The sequence below is a fragment of the Columba livia genome, unplaced genomic scaffold (genome assembly GCF_036013475.1).
Source record: "Columba livia isolate bColLiv1 breed racing homer unplaced genomic scaffold, bColLiv1.pat.W.v2 Scaffold_132, whole genome shotgun sequence".
NCBI lineage: Eukaryota > Metazoa > Chordata > Aves > Columbiformes > Columbidae > Columba > Columba livia.
The window spans coordinates 815,152-832,048 of record NW_027043028.1 but is presented as its reverse complement, the minus strand read 5'-3'; the positions used below and the strand labels follow the sequence as shown (position 1 = coordinate 832,048).

Sequence of the window (16,897 nt, the reverse complement as noted above, 5' to 3'; positions counted from 1 at the left end):
TGGGTCACGCAGAGGGGAAGTGGGTCCGCCTCAGTGCTGTGCCCCAGAGGGCTCTGCCTTGCAAAGCTCTTTGCCAACTGCTCCATCTCTGCGCTGCTCGCAGTGCCGGCTGCCGAGCCAGCGGCAGGTTGGGGCTGAGTTTAGAGCTGGGTGAGCTCCAGGGAGTCCTTTCTCCCGACAGCTCCAGGCCTGGTTAGTGGCCACTGCAAGTGCTGGATAAATGTTGGCAAGCTGCTCCTGACGGGAAGGGAGAGAGGAGCTGCCGCTGGGATGGGTTTGGATCCTGAGGACACAGCGGTGGGTGACAGGGGTGGCCATTGCGGAGGGGCAGTGTGAGCTCTGGTGCTGCTGTCTCCAGGTTGGATCACCAGGCCCAGGCCACCATGCTGGTTCACCAAGTCCTTGGCAGATCCCTGTGGTCCATGGTGAGCGCTGGCTGCCAGGTCCTGGGCCTGTGACTCTCAGGGCAGCGGTTTCCCTGAGAGCCTTGCAGTAAAGATCTTTTGGGAAAACTGCTGAGTGTGTGTAACTTACCCAGAGGTGCAGCTGGCCAGTCTTGTGGTTCCTGTGGGTTGTGGCGTGTGTTGTAGTGATGGAAAAAGCTGTTGGCTGGGGGCCCCCAGCTCTTTGCCACCAGCTGAGGAGCCCATGTTGGCAGTGATGTACCAGCACTTGCTGTCCCAGCACACAGTGGAATTGCACGCTGTGAATCCTGGTGCCGACATCCCAGAGCCCAAAGCTGGAGAGGGGGAACACGGCAGCTGCCTGTGCTGTGCTGGGGTGGTGTTGGGTGCAGGTGTTGTGCCAGGGTGTGCTTACTGCTCTTGCTTTTGCAGTGAAGTTCTCAGCGTGCAAGAGCATCTGGGAGACCTCTGACCCTTTCCTGGGCCTGGTGCTGGAGATCAGGTAGTGGGGCAGGGTGTGGGTGGGGGAGCTCTGCTCTCACAGGGGATGTTCCTGCAGCTGCACCGTTCCTGCTCTCCAGGCTGCTTAACTGCCAGTGTCAGGCAGGGTGCAGGAAAGAGGGAAGCAGCTTCTGTTGTGCTGCCTCTGTGTGGCACAGCAGAGCCTGTTGCCTGAGCATGAGCCACGACTCCTCCATTGAGGCTCCGTGGGACTGGGGACAGTCCAGCCGTCCCTCATGGCATGCTGGCCAGTGCCTGGCTGGGGGCAGGCTCAGGGCTTTGGTGCAGTCTGTGGCCCTGTGCTCATGCTCTGTTTTATCTCTCGGGGCCAGCGTCTCTGATCAGGTGAAAAAAGCTGTGACCAACAGACCCGTGTGTTCACCAGTGACAGGCCAGGTGAGTCCTGAAGGCTGTTCTGGGCCAGAGCTGCAGGGAGCTGCTGCCCCTCTGCCTGCTCTGCGAGGGCAGGTGGGCTGCAGCTTGGCAGGGAGGCAGGCACTGCACCCCATGGACAGGTGTGAGGGAGGATGGCTTGCAGGAAGGATCCTGCTCAGTTAAGGGTTGCTGTGTGAGCTTGGAGGGGATGGGATTGCAGTATCACCCTGTGTCCTTGGCACAGTGATTCAGCCTGGAGGCCCAAAAAGCTGCTCGCCCTCCTGCAGCTGCCTCCTGTGCCCAGAACAGTTCAGAGCTCCTGCAACACCAGCAACACAAGTGGGGCCAAAGCAGAGCTGTCCTGGCAGAGCTCCTGGGAGAGCATCAGCCACCCACCTCACCCAAGCTGCTGCTGGAGCCCGTCCCCAGCCAGGAGCCCAGGGGCAGTGGGGAGAATGCTGAGACCCTGGAGAGGGACTCCTGCAGCAGCGGTGCTGCCAGCCCAGTGCACGGCACAGCGGGGATCTGCCCAAAGCGTCCCAGAAGGCCCAGGGCGGAACCAGCAGCTTCTGCACCTCTCAGGAATCAGGCTGTGGCATGGACCTCCCTACTGGCTCCAGCACCAAGGTGGCTGCACCCAGAGACTCCAAACCGGCAACATCGAAATCCTCCCTGTTGGCCAGTGCTGCTCTGGAGCTGAACATCACCATGTCACCTCCACCAGCCATAGAGCTGGTGCTTTCTGCCAAAAGGTGAGTCTGAGCTTCTGCCTGGAGTCTTCGACAGGTGCCTTGTGTCTTCTGAGCTGGAGATTGTGTTGGAGATAGCACAGACCGGATGCTGGGTGTCTTGCTAAGCTGGAGGCAGACAGGGAGAGCCCCTCAGCCCCAGGGCTGCAGCAGTTGCTCTGGTTTGGGGTACAGGGCCAGGTCCCCAATGTTGTTCCCATCCCTGATTAAGGCTGGAGAGACGCCTCCTGTCGTCTTGCTCAGAACAGAGGGGCGGCTGTGCCAGTCCCTGGAGCGGGGTGGCCTCCCCAATCTTCTCTGAGTGTCTTGTCCCCTGGGGCGATGGGCGCAGGTGACTCCCCAGCTGGAGGCTGCAGAGTCTCTTCCTCCCCAGGCAGGGGCTGGGACCGGCCCTCTGGGCGCCGCTGTGCAACCAGGGCTCAGGACAGCGCGCTGGCGTTTCTGTTGTTTAAATTTCCCTCCTTCCTTCCTTCCTTTCTGCTTCTAAGAGAAAACACTTCTGATTTGTTGACCACCCCCCACTTTCCTCTCACCTTCTGTGTCTTTTCCCTTCCTTTTTCTCTGGGATCACCTTCTTATTTTCTTCTCTCGGCTCATGGAAACCTCTTTTCTTTAGATCACCAAGTTTGTTGGTTTTTTCCATGTCAGTAACTGCAGCGCAGCATCCTGTGGAAGGCGAGCAGAAGTGACCATTGCACACCACCTCACTCACAATTTGCCAACCACACCTACCCCATGGACACCACCCACCCCAACTCCTTGGCCTGTTGGCAAGTCGAGGTAAGTGGTGCCAGTGGCTCCCAGGCTCCTGCACGGCAGCAAGGCCAGTAGTCCATGAGGCAACTGTCTGACATGGCAGGTGGCCCGGGGCAGTGGCTTCAGCAGCCACCTCTCCTGTTCTCTTGGATTGGCTAAGATGGGTGCTGTGCTTGTGCACTGTGGAGTGTGGAGGAAGAGGGGGGCTCCTGCTCCTGACCTGGCCTTCAGATCATGTCAGCCTCTTTTCCTGTTCTGCAGGCTGTCCTCATCTGCTCTCCATTGGCCAAATCATGAAAAGCCGACCTTCAGCTTCATCCTCAGCTCAGCCCTTTGGCTCCCAGCCTCCCCGTGACCAGCTGTTCCACTGCCCACCCTTCGCACCACCTTCCTCCTGCAGCAGCGAGCAGGAGCCCAACCAGGTCACCCCTGGTTCCTCCAGAAAGTGTCAGTGTAAGCAGCACCGTGGAGCAGACAGCAGCCCCTGTGCTCTGGCTGTGAAGGACAAGGATCAAGTCTCCAGCCCCCAGGGAAGAAGAAGAAGAAGAAGAATCTCACAGGAGGGCTCAGTGTCCCCTGCGGGGAAGGAGGTGGCAGGCAAGGGTCCCAGCGGTGGCAGGGAGGCACCCAGCTGTCAGCACCGAAAGATCAGGCCCGTGGTGCAAGTGTCAGGCCCCAGGACCTGTCTGGACACAGAGCCCATCTGCCCCCTCAAGAGGAAGAAAAAGGAGATGGAGGAGACTGAAGAGTGCTGCTCAGGGTTAGAATTAGGTTTAGCATTAGGGTTACAGATTGTGGGTAAGGGTTAGAATGAGGGCTTGGGTTTAGGTTTAGTGTTTAGGGTTTGAGTTAGTGATAGGGTTAAAGTTAGGTTTATGGGTTAGGATTAGGATTAGAGCTACAGTTTGCTGTTAGGTGCTAGGGTTAGAGTTAGGGTTAGATGAGTGTTAGGGGTTAGTGAAGAGTATTATGGTAAGTAGTTAGGGTTAGGGGTAGGGACAGAGTTAAGGTTTGGTTTTGGTTAGAGGTAGGTTTATGGTTTAGGTTTAGAGTTAGTGTTAGTGGTTAGGATTAGGGTAGGCTTAGGGATGAGGAATTGGCATTGTAGTTAGTGATAGGGTTTGGGGATAAGGGAAATGGTTAGATTTTGGGTTTGGGGTTAGGATCAGGGGTCTGGTAGTGTTTGGAATAGTGGTTAGGGTTAAGAGTTAGGGTTAGAGCGATGGTTAGAGTAAGGGCTGGAATTAGGGGTAGAGGTGGGGTTAGGGGTTAGGACCAGGATCAGAGTTTTGCTTAGGGTTATCATTTGTTGGTTAGTGTTTATTGGCTAGTGTGTATTGGTTAGGTTTAGAGTCAGGGTTAGTATTTAGGGTTAGGTTTCAGTGTTAGGGTCAGGGTTAGAGGATATGTTAGGTTGAGAATTAGTGCTACGGGTTAGAGCTAGGATTAGGTTTGTATTAGTGTCAGAGGGGCCTAGTGTTTCATCAGATGTAGGGATAGGGCATTGGGTAAAGCATAGGTTCAGGATTAGAGTTAGCAGTTGTGGATTAGGATTAGTGTCAGGTTGAGATAAATTGTATGGTGAGGCTTAGATTAGGGTTAGGGGTTTGGGTGTAGAGTTAGAGTTAGCGTTAGGTAAGGTTTCAGGTTGGGTTTAGGTTTAGATTACAGGTAGGTTTAGGGGTTGGGGAGAAGAGTTAGGGTTATAGTTAGGATTAGGGTTTGCAGTTAGGGTTAGTGGTCAGTTTTCGAGTTCTAATTAGAGGTAGGGTTAGATTTAGCCTTAGGGAAAAGAGTTAATTTTAGTTTTAGGGATAGGATTTGGGTTAGTGTGAAGGTGTAGGGGTTATTGTTAAAGTAAGTATGAGGTTTAGAATGAGGCTTGCAGGCTAGGATTGGGGTTAAGGTTTAGGAGTTAGGTTTAGAATAAGTGTTAGGGGGTTGTTTTAGTGGTTAGAGTTAGAATTAGAGTTAAGGATAGGCTTATAGTAAGCAGCTAGAATTTAGGGTTACGGTTATACTTAGGCTTAGATTAGGTTTATTGTTAGGGTTTGTTATTAGGGCTTTGGTTAGGGCTAGAGTTAGCATTAGGTTTCAGGTTTAGACAGGGTTAGGATTTACAGTAATGGTTAGACTTAGGGTAAAAATTAGGGGTTAATTTAAGGGTTAAGTTAGGATTAGATTTAGAGTTAGGGTTAGGATTAGGTTTAGGTTTTGCATTTAGATAAGGGTTAGGTTTTAGATAAGGTTGAGGGTTAGTGTTAGATAAGGTTTTGGGCTAGGGGATAGAGTTAGGGTTAGAGTGTGGGATAAGCTTATGGAGCATGGTTAGGGTTAGTGTTTGGGATTAGGATATTGAGTTAGGGTTATGGGTCAGGTTTGGGGTTAGAGTTAGTCTTAGAGTTGGGATTAAAGTTTGGCAAGAGGATAGAGTATAGGGTTAAGGGTTAGGGTTAGGAGTTTGTGTTTGGGTTATATGAGGTTTAGGTTAGGGTTACGTGGTAGGGTTAAGGTCTAGGGTTAGATTTAGGGTAAAGGTAAGTGTTAGGAGTTACAGTTAGGGTGAGGCTTAGGAATTAGGGAGTGGGGTTAGATTTTGGGGTTAGGGGTTTGAGCTAGGGTTAGGGGGAAGGGTTACATTTAGGGTTAGAAATAGTGTTAAACGTAGGGGAACTGGTCAGAGTTAGGGTTAGAATTACTGTGTTTGAGTTAGATGAGGTTTAGGATTAGGGGTATGTGTTAGAGTTAGGCTTTAGGGTGAGGAGTTATGGTTAGTGCTAGAGTTAGGAGCTAGAGTTTAGTCTGAGAGGTAGGGTTTGAGGTTCGGGTATGTGTTTGCATTGGGGTTTGGGTTAGGTGTTCAAGTATTAGGGGTAGGATTTGATTAGTGTTAGAGTTCAAGAGTGGTGTCAGTGGAAGTGGTTAGGGGTTAATTTTAGGAGGTAGGGCTAAGGTTAGGGTTATGTTTAGAGTCAGGTTTAGGGTTAGAGTTAGCTTTAGGGGGTTGATGGTAGGCTTAGGTATTAGGAAGAAGAATTAGTGTTAGATTGAAGGATAAGATTATGTTTAGGATAAGTGGTTAGGACTTAGGTTTAGGGTTATACTTCCTTTTAGGGTTAGATTAGAATCATGTCAGTGGAAGTGGTTAGGGTTAGGGGTTAATTTCAGGAGGCAGGGCTAGGGTTAGGCTTATGTTTAGAGTCAGGGTTAGGGTTAGAGTTAGAGGTAGGGTCAGGGTTTGATTAGGATTAGGGTTAGAATTAAGGTTAGGGCTTTTGGGTTTGGGTTGGGGTAGAGTTTGGTTTTAGGTTGAGGCTTAGATTTGTGATTACAGTAAGAAGGCTAAGCATAAAGTTTAGAGTTGGAGTTAGGGTTGGGGGTTTGCATTAGCGTTCCATTAGGGTGAAGATAATTGGGTAGAATTTAGGGTTAGGCTTAGGGTTGAGGGAGTAGCATTAGTGGACATAGTTAGGAGTAGCTTAGGTGTAAGGGTTGGGGTTTGGGGTTAGAGTTAGGGGTTGGGCTTAGAGTTAGGGGTAGGAATTATAATTAAGATTAGGGTAAGGGTTAGATTAGTTTAAAGTTTAGGGGTTAGGCAGTAGTGTTAGAAAAGGTGGTTAGGGTTAGGTTTTAGAATTCTGTTGGAGATAGGGGTTTGGGTTCATGGTTAGGGAGTAATGTTATTGTAAATGGTTAAGATTAGCATAGGAGATTAGGTTTAGTGGTGAGGCTAGAGTTAGGTTAGTTTCAGGGTTTAGGGGTTGTTGCTAGAGTAAGGGTGAGGTTTAGAATGATGGTTACTGGCTAGGGTTAGGGTTAGGGTTAAGGTTTAGGTTTGATCTTTAGAGTCAGCTTTAGGGGATTGGTTTTAGGCTTAGGTATTAGGGAGAAGAATTAGGGTTAGATTGAAGGATAAGATTATGGCTAGGATAAGTGGTTAGGACTTAGGTTTAGGGTTATAGTTCCTTTTATGTTTAGATTAGAGTCAGTGATTGGGTAGCGTTACCAGTTAGGGAGAAAGGTTAGAGTTAGCGTTTGATGTTAGCATTAGATTATGGGTTGGGCGTATTGTTAGGTTAGGGTTTGGATTTCTATTTATGTGATGTTAGTCTTAGGGTTAGAGTTAGGGCTTTGTCTTAAATTTTAGGATTAGGTTTAGGATTAGTATTTAAGTTTAAATTTAGGCTTAAGTTTTAGGATTTGGTTTAGGGTAATGGTTGGATTAGGGTTAGTGTTAGGGGTTCTGGAGCTGTCTTACGGGTAGAGTTAAGTTTTTGGGTTAGATTTAGGGGTAGGGTTAGATTAAGGTTTAGGGTTAGAATCAGGGTTAGGGCATTGAGTTAGTTTTAGAGTTAGGGTTAGAGTTTGGTCTTAGATTTAGCCTTTGCTTTAGGATTACAGTAAGTGATTGGACTAACATTAGAGGTTTAGATTTAGGGATAGGTGTTAGAGGTAGTGTTAGGGTTATTATTAGGGTTTAATTAGGATTAGGTTTAGGGTTTATGGGTAGGGATGTGGTTAGTGGTAAAGGTTAGTATTAGGGTTAGTGTTAGAGGTAAGGATTAAGGTTAGGGGTTAGGGAATAGTGTTGGGTTAGTGTTACGGGTTGGGGATACGGAGTAGTGAAAGTGGTTGGGAGTAGGTTTAGGTACTAGGGTTAGATTTAGGGTTAGGGTTTGGCTTTACATTTGGGTTTGGTTAGTGTTCAGGTTAGAGCTAGGGTTAGTGGTTAGTTTTAGATTTACAGTTAGGGTTAGGTTTAGGGTTAGGAGTTAGGGTTAGGGTTAGAATTGGGGTAAGGGCTTGGGGTTACAGTTAGATTAGTTTTAGGTTAGTGTTAGGGTTGGTGGTAGGGGTTTAGTTAGGGTTAGGGGTTAGGGAGTAGCGTTATTCTAAGTGGTTAGGATTAGTGTAAGGGGGTAGGGTTAGGGGTGGGGATAGGGTTAAGGTTAGAATGATAGGTTAGGGTTGCAGTTAGGGTTTGGGATTGGTGGTAGTTAGGTTTCGGGACAGGGGTTTGGGGTTCAGATTAGATTCAGGGTTAGGGTTTAGGATAAGGATTAGGCTTTTGCTAAGTGTTGCGTTAGTGTTACGGGTTGGGGATACGGAGTAGTGGAAGTGGTTAGGAGTAGGTTTAGGTACTAGGGTAAGATTTAGGTTTAGGGTTTGGATTTACATTTTGGGTTTGGTTAGAGTTAGGGTTAGTGGTTAGTTTTAGATTTACAGGTAGGGTTAGGTTTAGGGGCCAGGGAGTTGTGTCAGTGGAAGTGGTTAAGGTTAGGGGTTAGTTTTAGGATTTAGGGTTTGAGTTAGGGTTAAGTTTCAGATTAGATTTAGGGTTAGGGTTAGATTAGAGTTAGGGGATGGTGTTTCCAGTTAGACTTATGGTTAGGGGTTTGGATGAGATTTACAGTTAGGATTAGATTAGTGTTAGGATATAGTTAGTCTTAGGTCTAAGGATTAGGTTTCAGAGTTAGGGAATAGTGTTAGTGTAAGCAGTCAGGGTTAGGTTTTAATATTAGGATTGAAGGGTAGGACTAGGGTTAGGGTTAGAGTTAGGCTTATGGGTAAGTATTAGAGTTAGATTAGGTTTAGAAGAGGGTTAGAATGTAGGGTTGGAGTTAGCGTTAGGGGTTAGTTTTATGTTTTGGGTTAGAGTTAGGATTACGTTTTAGCTTTAGATTTAGGTTAGAGTTAGGGATGGGGTTAGCATTAGGGTTAGGGTTAGCGTTAGGCAGTAGTGATAGTGGAATGGTCAGAGTTAGGTTTTAGATTTATATTAGAGATTGAGGTTGGTTTTGGCATTTACGGTTAGAATTCTGGTGAGTGGTTAGGGGGTAGTGTTAATGTAAGTCGTTAGGATTAGTGGAAGGGGTTAGTTTTAGGAGGTAGGGGTAGGGATAGCATTAGTGCTACGTTAATGGGTAAAGGTTTGAATTAGGGATATTTTAGGGTTAGAGTCAGTCGTAAGAGTTGCAGGTTAGGATTTAGGGTTAGGGCTTGTTTTTTTTAGTGTTTTGTTTAGGCCTAGTGTTAATATGATGGGTTAGGGTTAGTTTTAGGGTTAGGCTGGGGTTATGTTTTAGGGTTAGGTCACATTAGGGTGATATTTCAGGTAAGAGTTAGGGTAAGGCTAGGGTTAGGGTTAGTTTTAGTGTAAGTGTTTAAGGTAAGGGGAAGGCATAGGTTTAGGGTTAGGATTAGGTTTTGGGTTATACTAGGGTTAGTTTTAGGGTTAGGGGTTTTGGTTTAGGTTAGATTTTGGGCAAGAGGTAGGGTTAGGGTGGTGGTTGGGTTAATGTTATGGTTAGTTTTAGGTGAATGCTAGGTGTAGGGTAAGTTTTAAGTGCAGGGGTTAGGATTAGGGTTAGGGTGAGGGATGGATAAGTGTTAGGGTTAGGGCTTAGGGAGTGGTGTCAGTGGAAGTGGTTGGGGTTGGGGTTTAGCTCAGGGTCCCAGGGGGATTTTGAGGTACCAAGGCCTGGATGAAGAGCTCCCTTCTTGGTCGCACACATCCCAAAAGACAGGGACACGTCTGTGCCTGATCTGCCTGGCGCTGTCCCACCAGCAGTGGCAGATGCGTCCTGGAGAGGAGTGGAGCTGCCAGGCACTGTCAGAGGATCTCCCTGAGGTGCCACTCGCTGCCCACCCAGACTCACACCCTGTCCCTGGCTGTGACAGATACAGCAGCTACGAGCTCTGGACACAGGACACAACAGTCCAACAGCAGAGACCATCTCTCCTGTCCTGAAAGACTCTTATGACCCTGGAGCCCAAAGCCACGGACCACATGAACTCATTGGACATTTTAGAGGTGTAGCCTATAGACTGAGGAGTGAGATCTGTGTGTATATCCAGAGATAGGAAAGTGCTGTTGATTAACTGGAATGTATTGGAGAGTGTGGGACCCGGGCACAACACAGATGGTACAGAATAAGGCGGGGCACTGTCCTGGTTTCAGCTGGGAGAGAGTTCATTTTCTTCCTAGTAGCTGGTAGAGTGCGGTGTGTCGGATTTAATCTGAGAAGAATGTTGCTAGCACAGGGATGTTTGGGTTGTTGCTAAGCCATGTTTATCCCAAACCAAGGACTTTTCAGCAAGGAGGCTGGAGATGCACAAGAAGCTGGGAGGGGCACAGGCAGGACAGCTGGCCCAAGTGGCCAAAGGGCTGTTCCACACCATATGATGTCATGCTTGGTGTGTAAACTAGAGAAAAGTTACCTGGGGGACCGCTGTTTGGGATCTGGCTGGGTGTCGCTCGATGGGTTGTGAGCAATTGCATTGTGCGTGACTTGGTTTATATCTCCTGTTATTATTATTACCATTTTTGCAATTACTACTATTACTACTAACATTGTTATTATTATAATTACTATTACTATAATTATTTTATTTATTATCATTATAATATTATATTTGTTGTAGCTGTTGTTGCTATTGTAGCTGTTTTAGCTGTTGTTGCTATTGTAGCTATTGTTGCTATCATTGCTATTGTAGCTATTGTAGCTATTGTTGCTGTTGTTATTGTTTTGCCTTTCTGTCTCATTAAACTGTCTTCATTTTAACCCAAGATGTTTCTTTCTTGCCTGATTCCCTCTCCCATCCCACTGGGCTGGAGGGAGTAAGAGAAGGGCTGTGTGTGATGTTCAGCTGCCTGCTGGGTTCAACAAAACAGTCCTGGTAAAAGGAGTGATCATGCAAGGTGTCCCAGAGGAAGAGGTGAACCTGAGGAGGGCACAGGGTAACAAGGGCCCTTCAATGCCAGGACAGGCTGTGAGGAGCCAGGATGCCAAAAGATGTCAGACTGGAGAATGTTTCAGGACACCATCTCGGTTCAGCCCTCCCCTGCCCTTGGTGCCATGAGAGACACCCCATGGTCCTGCCCAGCCTTGTCCTGGGCTCCTGAGCCAGCTGGGAGGATGGAAAGGGCTCAGCAGCAGTGATCCTCATCCAGCTGGCTCTGTTTCCCAGCCCAACCAGCGTGGCCAGAGCAGAGTCAGCCCATGGCCCCGGGGCACCACAGCCCCTCGCTCTGCAGAGCAGCATCGCCAGCTCAGGGCCCTGTGGGGAGCACAGGGAGGGAACCAGGACCAGCCGGCCAGGCCAGGCTGGACACCCTCCCCTGGGGAAAGGGATGTCCCTGGAGAAGAGCAAGGGAGCATTTCTGTGCCTGCAGGGAGGAATCCAGGAGGAAGAGAAACCTCCTTCTGCAGACACTCCTTTGGGTCAGGCTGCTCTGTTGCTGGAGCAGGACTCTTGTTCTGGTCTGAGGAGAGGGGCTGGCACTGATGGACACAGCTCATCTGTGGTGGGGATCTGCTGGAGCTGGATCTGCTTTTCCTGTCTGTCCACACCTCCTCAGGAGACACTCTGCATCGGTATCCATGGGGGAATTCTGCTATCACATCTTCAAAGTGCTCATTCAAAATGTCCTCTTTATCTGCTCTCCTGAAACCTCTCTAATTAACTCTACAAGCCTTGTAGAGCTTGAAGAAAATTATGCAGGAGACATGGCTTGTGAGAGCTTGGGGCATTTGAGTGAGCTCATGCTGTATTTGAGGCTGAGTCCATGAACCTCAGGTACTGAGGACAAACAAAGCTCTCAAGGAGGCGAAGTCAGAAACAAAGCTTCAAAGCTCCTTGAAGCATTAATGGGCCCCACTGAGGCCTGTTACTGACAAAGGCTCCCCAGGGATTCGTTGGAGGCCGTGATGACAGGTGGGCCAAGGCCCTGTGCAGGTGGCTCTGATGCTCAGAAAGCCCTTGGTTTGCTTTCTGAAGCAGAAAGGAGACCCATGAGCTCCAGGCAATGGGAAGGGGGATCCTGTCCCTCACACTCGGCTCAGGGCTCTTCCTGGGACCGTGGGATGTGGGTGTGCAAGGCCCAGGGAAGGACAACACTGGGACAACAACTTCCAGCTTCCCCATGGGGCTGCAAGGAGGCACCGAGGCCCCAGTGCCATGAGGACAACATGTCTTCTCCTGGGCCTCAGTGGCAGAGACAACTGCCCTGGCCAAGGGGACAGAGACCTGGGTTCTGTGGGTCCCTTCCAGCCTTACAGTGCCCTTTGCCATCTCCACCACAGGCTGTTCTACACGGTGCTACCCCTGCCCCTCTTTCCCTGCAGGCTGCAGACACCCATCTCGCTTCCCCACCTGCTCTCACCCAGCATTTCTGCACCTTCACTGCTGTGTCTGCACCCTCACTGGCTGCTCTTTGGCACACAAACCATGGGCTGATCCAGCTCCCTCTGGGTCACCTCTTGCAACACAGCACTGCCCTTCCAGTCACATTTCTTACTCCTGATATCCGGTCTCTATCTTCCAAGTTGCACTTTGTGACTATTTTTTATCTCTCTTGTTTTTTTTCTGCTACTGAGGAAAACTCAACCATCTCTAAAATTTTTCTTCATGCAGGGAACGCAACCCGTTAGGCTTTTTGTGGTTTTTTACCTGACCAGAGAGAGGTAACATCACCATGATCTTCTAAATCCCAGGATTGCCACTGGCCTTTCAGCTTCTCTGACAGACACGACCATGTCCCTGCCGATGTCCCATCATGTTCTCCGGTGGGATGGACATGACAACCCGTCTCTCTTCCTGGGTAGGGGCTGTGGGCCCTTGGGCAGAGGTTCTTTCCCAGCCATGTCCCTGCTGCTGGGCTGTCACCTCCAGACACAGAACTGACCTCACTGTCCCCTTCACAGCCCAAGTCTTTCCACTCAATTATGAGTTTGTGAGACACAAGTGACCTCATAATCCCACACCCATCCGTCACCCTCCTTATGGGCCAGGACCTGACTAGATAAAACTATGCTTGTTTTGTCAAATTGATCAAATTTATTTCCTACTAAAAACCCGAGTGGAGAAGCGTTCTGTAAGTGAATGTGAAATGTTGACATCTTTTCTATGTCCTCTCCTGCCCCTTTAATTTTTTTATTTTTTCCTCCTTCCTCGTTGCTAATTGCAAATTCACTAACTGAAGTGCAAAGCCAATCCCACCCCCAGAGATGAGATCTTGTTTATTCCAGAGTTGTGCAAGTCTGGATGCTGGAATAAAACCAGCACAACAGATAGAGAAGGAACATCTATTATATCCAAAATCTTATCCCTACATTCAGACCTTCCCGGCAGTCCTAAAGAAGCACGTGTTCACACATTGGCATATTGGTTACATAACCATTTTATCACCACGCATGCTTGTTGAGAAAGGGCCCCGGGCTGACCCCGGTCTCCCATCCTAGGGATGCATATGAGCGCATAAGGAGCAAAGTTCAGCTAAAGGACACTTTATGTAACAGTCTTGAGACAGATGATAAAACAAGACTCAGCTAATAGTGCAGGCTCCAGAGTGTCTGCACTGCATGGACAGTATTCTTTGCAAGTTCTGATTGGGTGTTTTAAAAGTCACTTTTATCTTTGTTAGCGGAGCAGACAGACCCAAACTGAGAGGATTTACATATTTTAGGTTAGCAATTGCAGGCAGGATTCATTCTTTTAGCTGGTAAGGACATCTTCTGTCTTCAAACACCTCTCCAAGGTAAAGATTCATTGACTCATAGAATAACTCAGGTTTGAAGAGAGCCCTGAACATCATCTTGTCTCACTCTCCTGCTCAAGGCAGGGTCCACCAGGTGAGGTTGTTCTAGGCCTCTGCCCAGCTTTGCATCATCCACAAAGGAGCTGAAAATGTGCTCCATGACATATTGAAGAGGCAGAATAAAGCCGCTGGACAGTGTTGGCCCAAGTACTCATCACTGAGGGATGCCACAAGAAACTGGCTGAACACAGGACTTTGTACCACTGATGATGTTTGGGTTTGGTCATGCTGCCAACTCCCCACCCATCACAACATCCACATCTGCATCCCAGATCTCACCAATCTGCTCTAAGGCACCACAGGAGACCATGTCCGGGGCCTTGCAAAACTCCACGTACTCATCATGCCTTTCTTTCCCCTGCCCATTTGGGTTCAGCAATTTCTTCCTTGTCCTTCTGCTGCCTGGAGATGCCTGCAGGAGAATGTAACCTGTCACCCTCCTGGGGACAGACGTAGACTGAGCATCCTGTCATTCTCCCAGTTCTCCTTCCTGCCATTCCTGAAGATGGGTTTGACGTCTGACTGTCTGAGGGACCTCTGAACCTCTCTGATCACTCTGGCACTTCTGAGACCACAATCCAGAATTTCCCACAGGGATGGAGGGGCAGGTGTAGGACTGTGTAGAACAGCATGTGATGGAGATGGCAAAGGTGATGGAGCAAATACGGACATTTGCAATGAGCCTGTCCAAGGGAGCTGAGATGAATCTCACTGTGCCACTGGGGTTTGTCCCTGGAGTCACACACAGAAATATCAGGGTTCTGTCAGGTGTCCACATCTGAGCTGGCCCTGTGGACTCTTAAAACACATTGAGATATTCAGGGACAGACACCTTCCCTTATACACACAGAGGCAGGAGTCACAGTGTCTCTCTAGGCTCCTGTTCCTATTCTCAAAGGTTGGGAGGCACCTCAGCCCTATGGTGTGTCACCATGTTCTACATATGTCTTTGATGTCCCTCATCATTAGGAGTGGACACTGGTTCAAGGAAGCACATCCCAGTGCTGCATTCTGGTGGTTTCCTATGGGATATTAGTCCCAACATGATGTGACCTCAATGAACTGTCTGTCTCACAGGCCTTCATGGAACCCCAAAAAATATCTGATGGTGTTTGTGCTCACTCATGTTCATCTTACCTCACATACATGATGTACATGCTTACATCTCATCTGTACAATATGAACATGAACCTCTCACCTACTCATTCGGTGTAATTCCATGGAGGGACAAAGAACTCTGAGCTGGGGTGAGAGGCCAGTGCTGGAAATGGTGGTTGTGAGGGATCAGTCCATGGTGATTGACCTGGGGCTCCTTCTATGGGGTGCCCAGTGCACAGGGGCACAGCCCAGCCCCTGCTCTGCTGGTCCTGCAGGTCTCTGGCAGGAGCCTGGCTGTGAGAGGACACTGCTGTGTGCCAGCCCTGCACACACACACTGTTCAGCTGTACAATGGCGTTTAATTTGTGGGTGACTTTTGTAGGAATATGCTTGAGAGAAACTTTGCAAGAAGATATAAACCATCAGGCCCTGCCCTGACCAGATCACGTTTCTATCTGGAAAGGCTGTTGTGAGGCCAGCTCTGTCACAGCAGTGCCCATTGCCTGTCCCTGCCTGCGCTCACAGCACTGACACACAGCAGGACGGTGACCAAGCTGCCAGAGCACTCAGGCCTTGCACCAACACCAGGGATGAGAAGGAGAGCGTGGGAGTGGAACCAGAACAGCTCTGGAAGAACAAGCGCTGCTGCTCCCTGGCAGGGCTGCCAGGATGGACTCTTTTCCCCTCCTCTCATGAACACAGGAACCATCCCAGGAGCTCTAAAAATGGGCTTGCAGGAAGAATATAGTGAAAAACAAGTCACTAAAGAGCCTTTTATTTTGTTTAGAGACAAGGAGAGCACGGCTTCTCATTTACACAGCCAACAGTTATAAAAGAAAATCCAACAGTGAATTAGAAAGGGGATGACAACATTATCACAATAAGAAAACAACTAATAAAATCAAAAAATCCAGATGACAGGCTGGACCTGTAATTAGTTACAATAAAATGTCTATATAGAACCAGATGGGCAATTTATTGCTTTAGAAAATACTAGGATATGAGTTTGCACAGGGCATCCTTGAGCTCCTGGTTCCTCATACTGTAGATGAGGGGGTTCACTGCTGGAGGTACCACTGAGTACAGAACAGACACCACCAGGTCCAGGGATGGGGAAGAAATGGAGGGGGGCTTCAGGTGGGCAAACATGATAGTGCTGAGGAACAGGGAGACCACGGCCAGGTGAGGGAGGCAGGTGGAAAAGGCTTTGTGCCGTCCCTGCTCAGAGGGGATCCTCAGCACGGCCCTGAAGATCTGCACATATGACACCACAATGAACACAAAACAGCCAAATGCTACTAATACACCAACCACAAGCAACCCCAGTTCCCTGAGGTAGGAGTGTGAGCAGGAGAGCTTGAGGATCTGGGGGATTTCACAGAAGAACTGGCCCAGGGCATTGCCCTTGCACAGGGGCAGTGAAAATGTATTGGCCGTGTGCAGCAGAGAATAGAGAAACCCAGTGGCCCAGGCAGCTGCTGCCATGCGGACACAAGCTCTGCTGCCCAGGAGGGTCCCGTAGTGCAGGGGTTTGCAGATGGCAACGTAGCGGTCGTACGACATGACAGTGAGGAGACAGTACTCTGCTGTGATCAAGAAAAGAAACAAAAAGAGCTGTGTTGCACATCCCAAGTATGAGATGGCCCTGGAATCCCAGAGGGAATTGGCCATGGACCTGGGGACAGTGGTGGAGATGGAGCCCAGGTCGAGGAGGGCGAGGTTGAGCAGGAAGAAGTACATGGGGGTGTGGAGGTGCTGGTCCCAGGCTATGGTGGTGATGATGAGGCCGTTGCCCAGGAGGGCAGCCAGGTAGATGCCCAGGAAGAGCCAGAAGTGCAAGAGCTGCAGCTCCCGTGTGTCTGTGAACGGCAGGAGGAGGAACTGGCTGATGGAGCTGCTGTTGGACATTTGCTTTCCCTGAGCATGGGGCGCTCTCATGAGGAGAAAAAAGACAGTAAGAAGCCAGGGAAGAGTTCTGCGACAAAAATGAAACCAAGTCCCATAGACCCTCCCCTGTCACACACAGACACCCTTTTCTTTTTCTAGGAGAACTTTCTCCAGCACTGTGGCTATAGCCCTGTTCGGTGCTGGAAAATGTACAACCAAGAGCAGGGCCTCTGCCCATGGGCTCTCGATAAGTCAGCCCAGCTCTGCAGAAGTGGGGCCACAGGAACGGTGGGGACTGTCCTGGTTCTGCTAACACAGAAGGGCTGTCAGCACTTGCTTTCCCAGTCATAAGGAACAGAGATGGTGAAGGTAGTTTGGGCTTTCCAGGATTTTTACATCTCTCTCCATATTCACTGCAGAGTGTTGTTGGGTGTCAGAAACCTGCAGCATTTCTGCTGCACTCAGGGAGAACAGAGCGAGTCCTGCGAGACCAGAGGGTGCCTGTGGGTCAGTGCAGAGTGAGGGCA

At 49.3% G+C, this 16,897-nt stretch overlaps 1 protein-coding gene across 1 annotated transcript; it reads right to left on the bottom strand.

Annotated features, from left to right (window-relative positions):
• Nucleotides 1–15,476: 15,476 nt before the first annotated feature.
• On the bottom strand, nucleotides 15,477–16,046 carry LOC135577648 (olfactory receptor 14J1-like). The gene has a single exon (XM_065047779.1). It carries the CDS (start codon nucleotides 16,044–16,046, stop codon nucleotides 15,477–15,479), a length of 570 nt encoding a protein of 189 aa, XP_064903851.1.
• Between the last annotated feature and the right edge of the window lie 851 nt (nucleotides 16,047–16,897).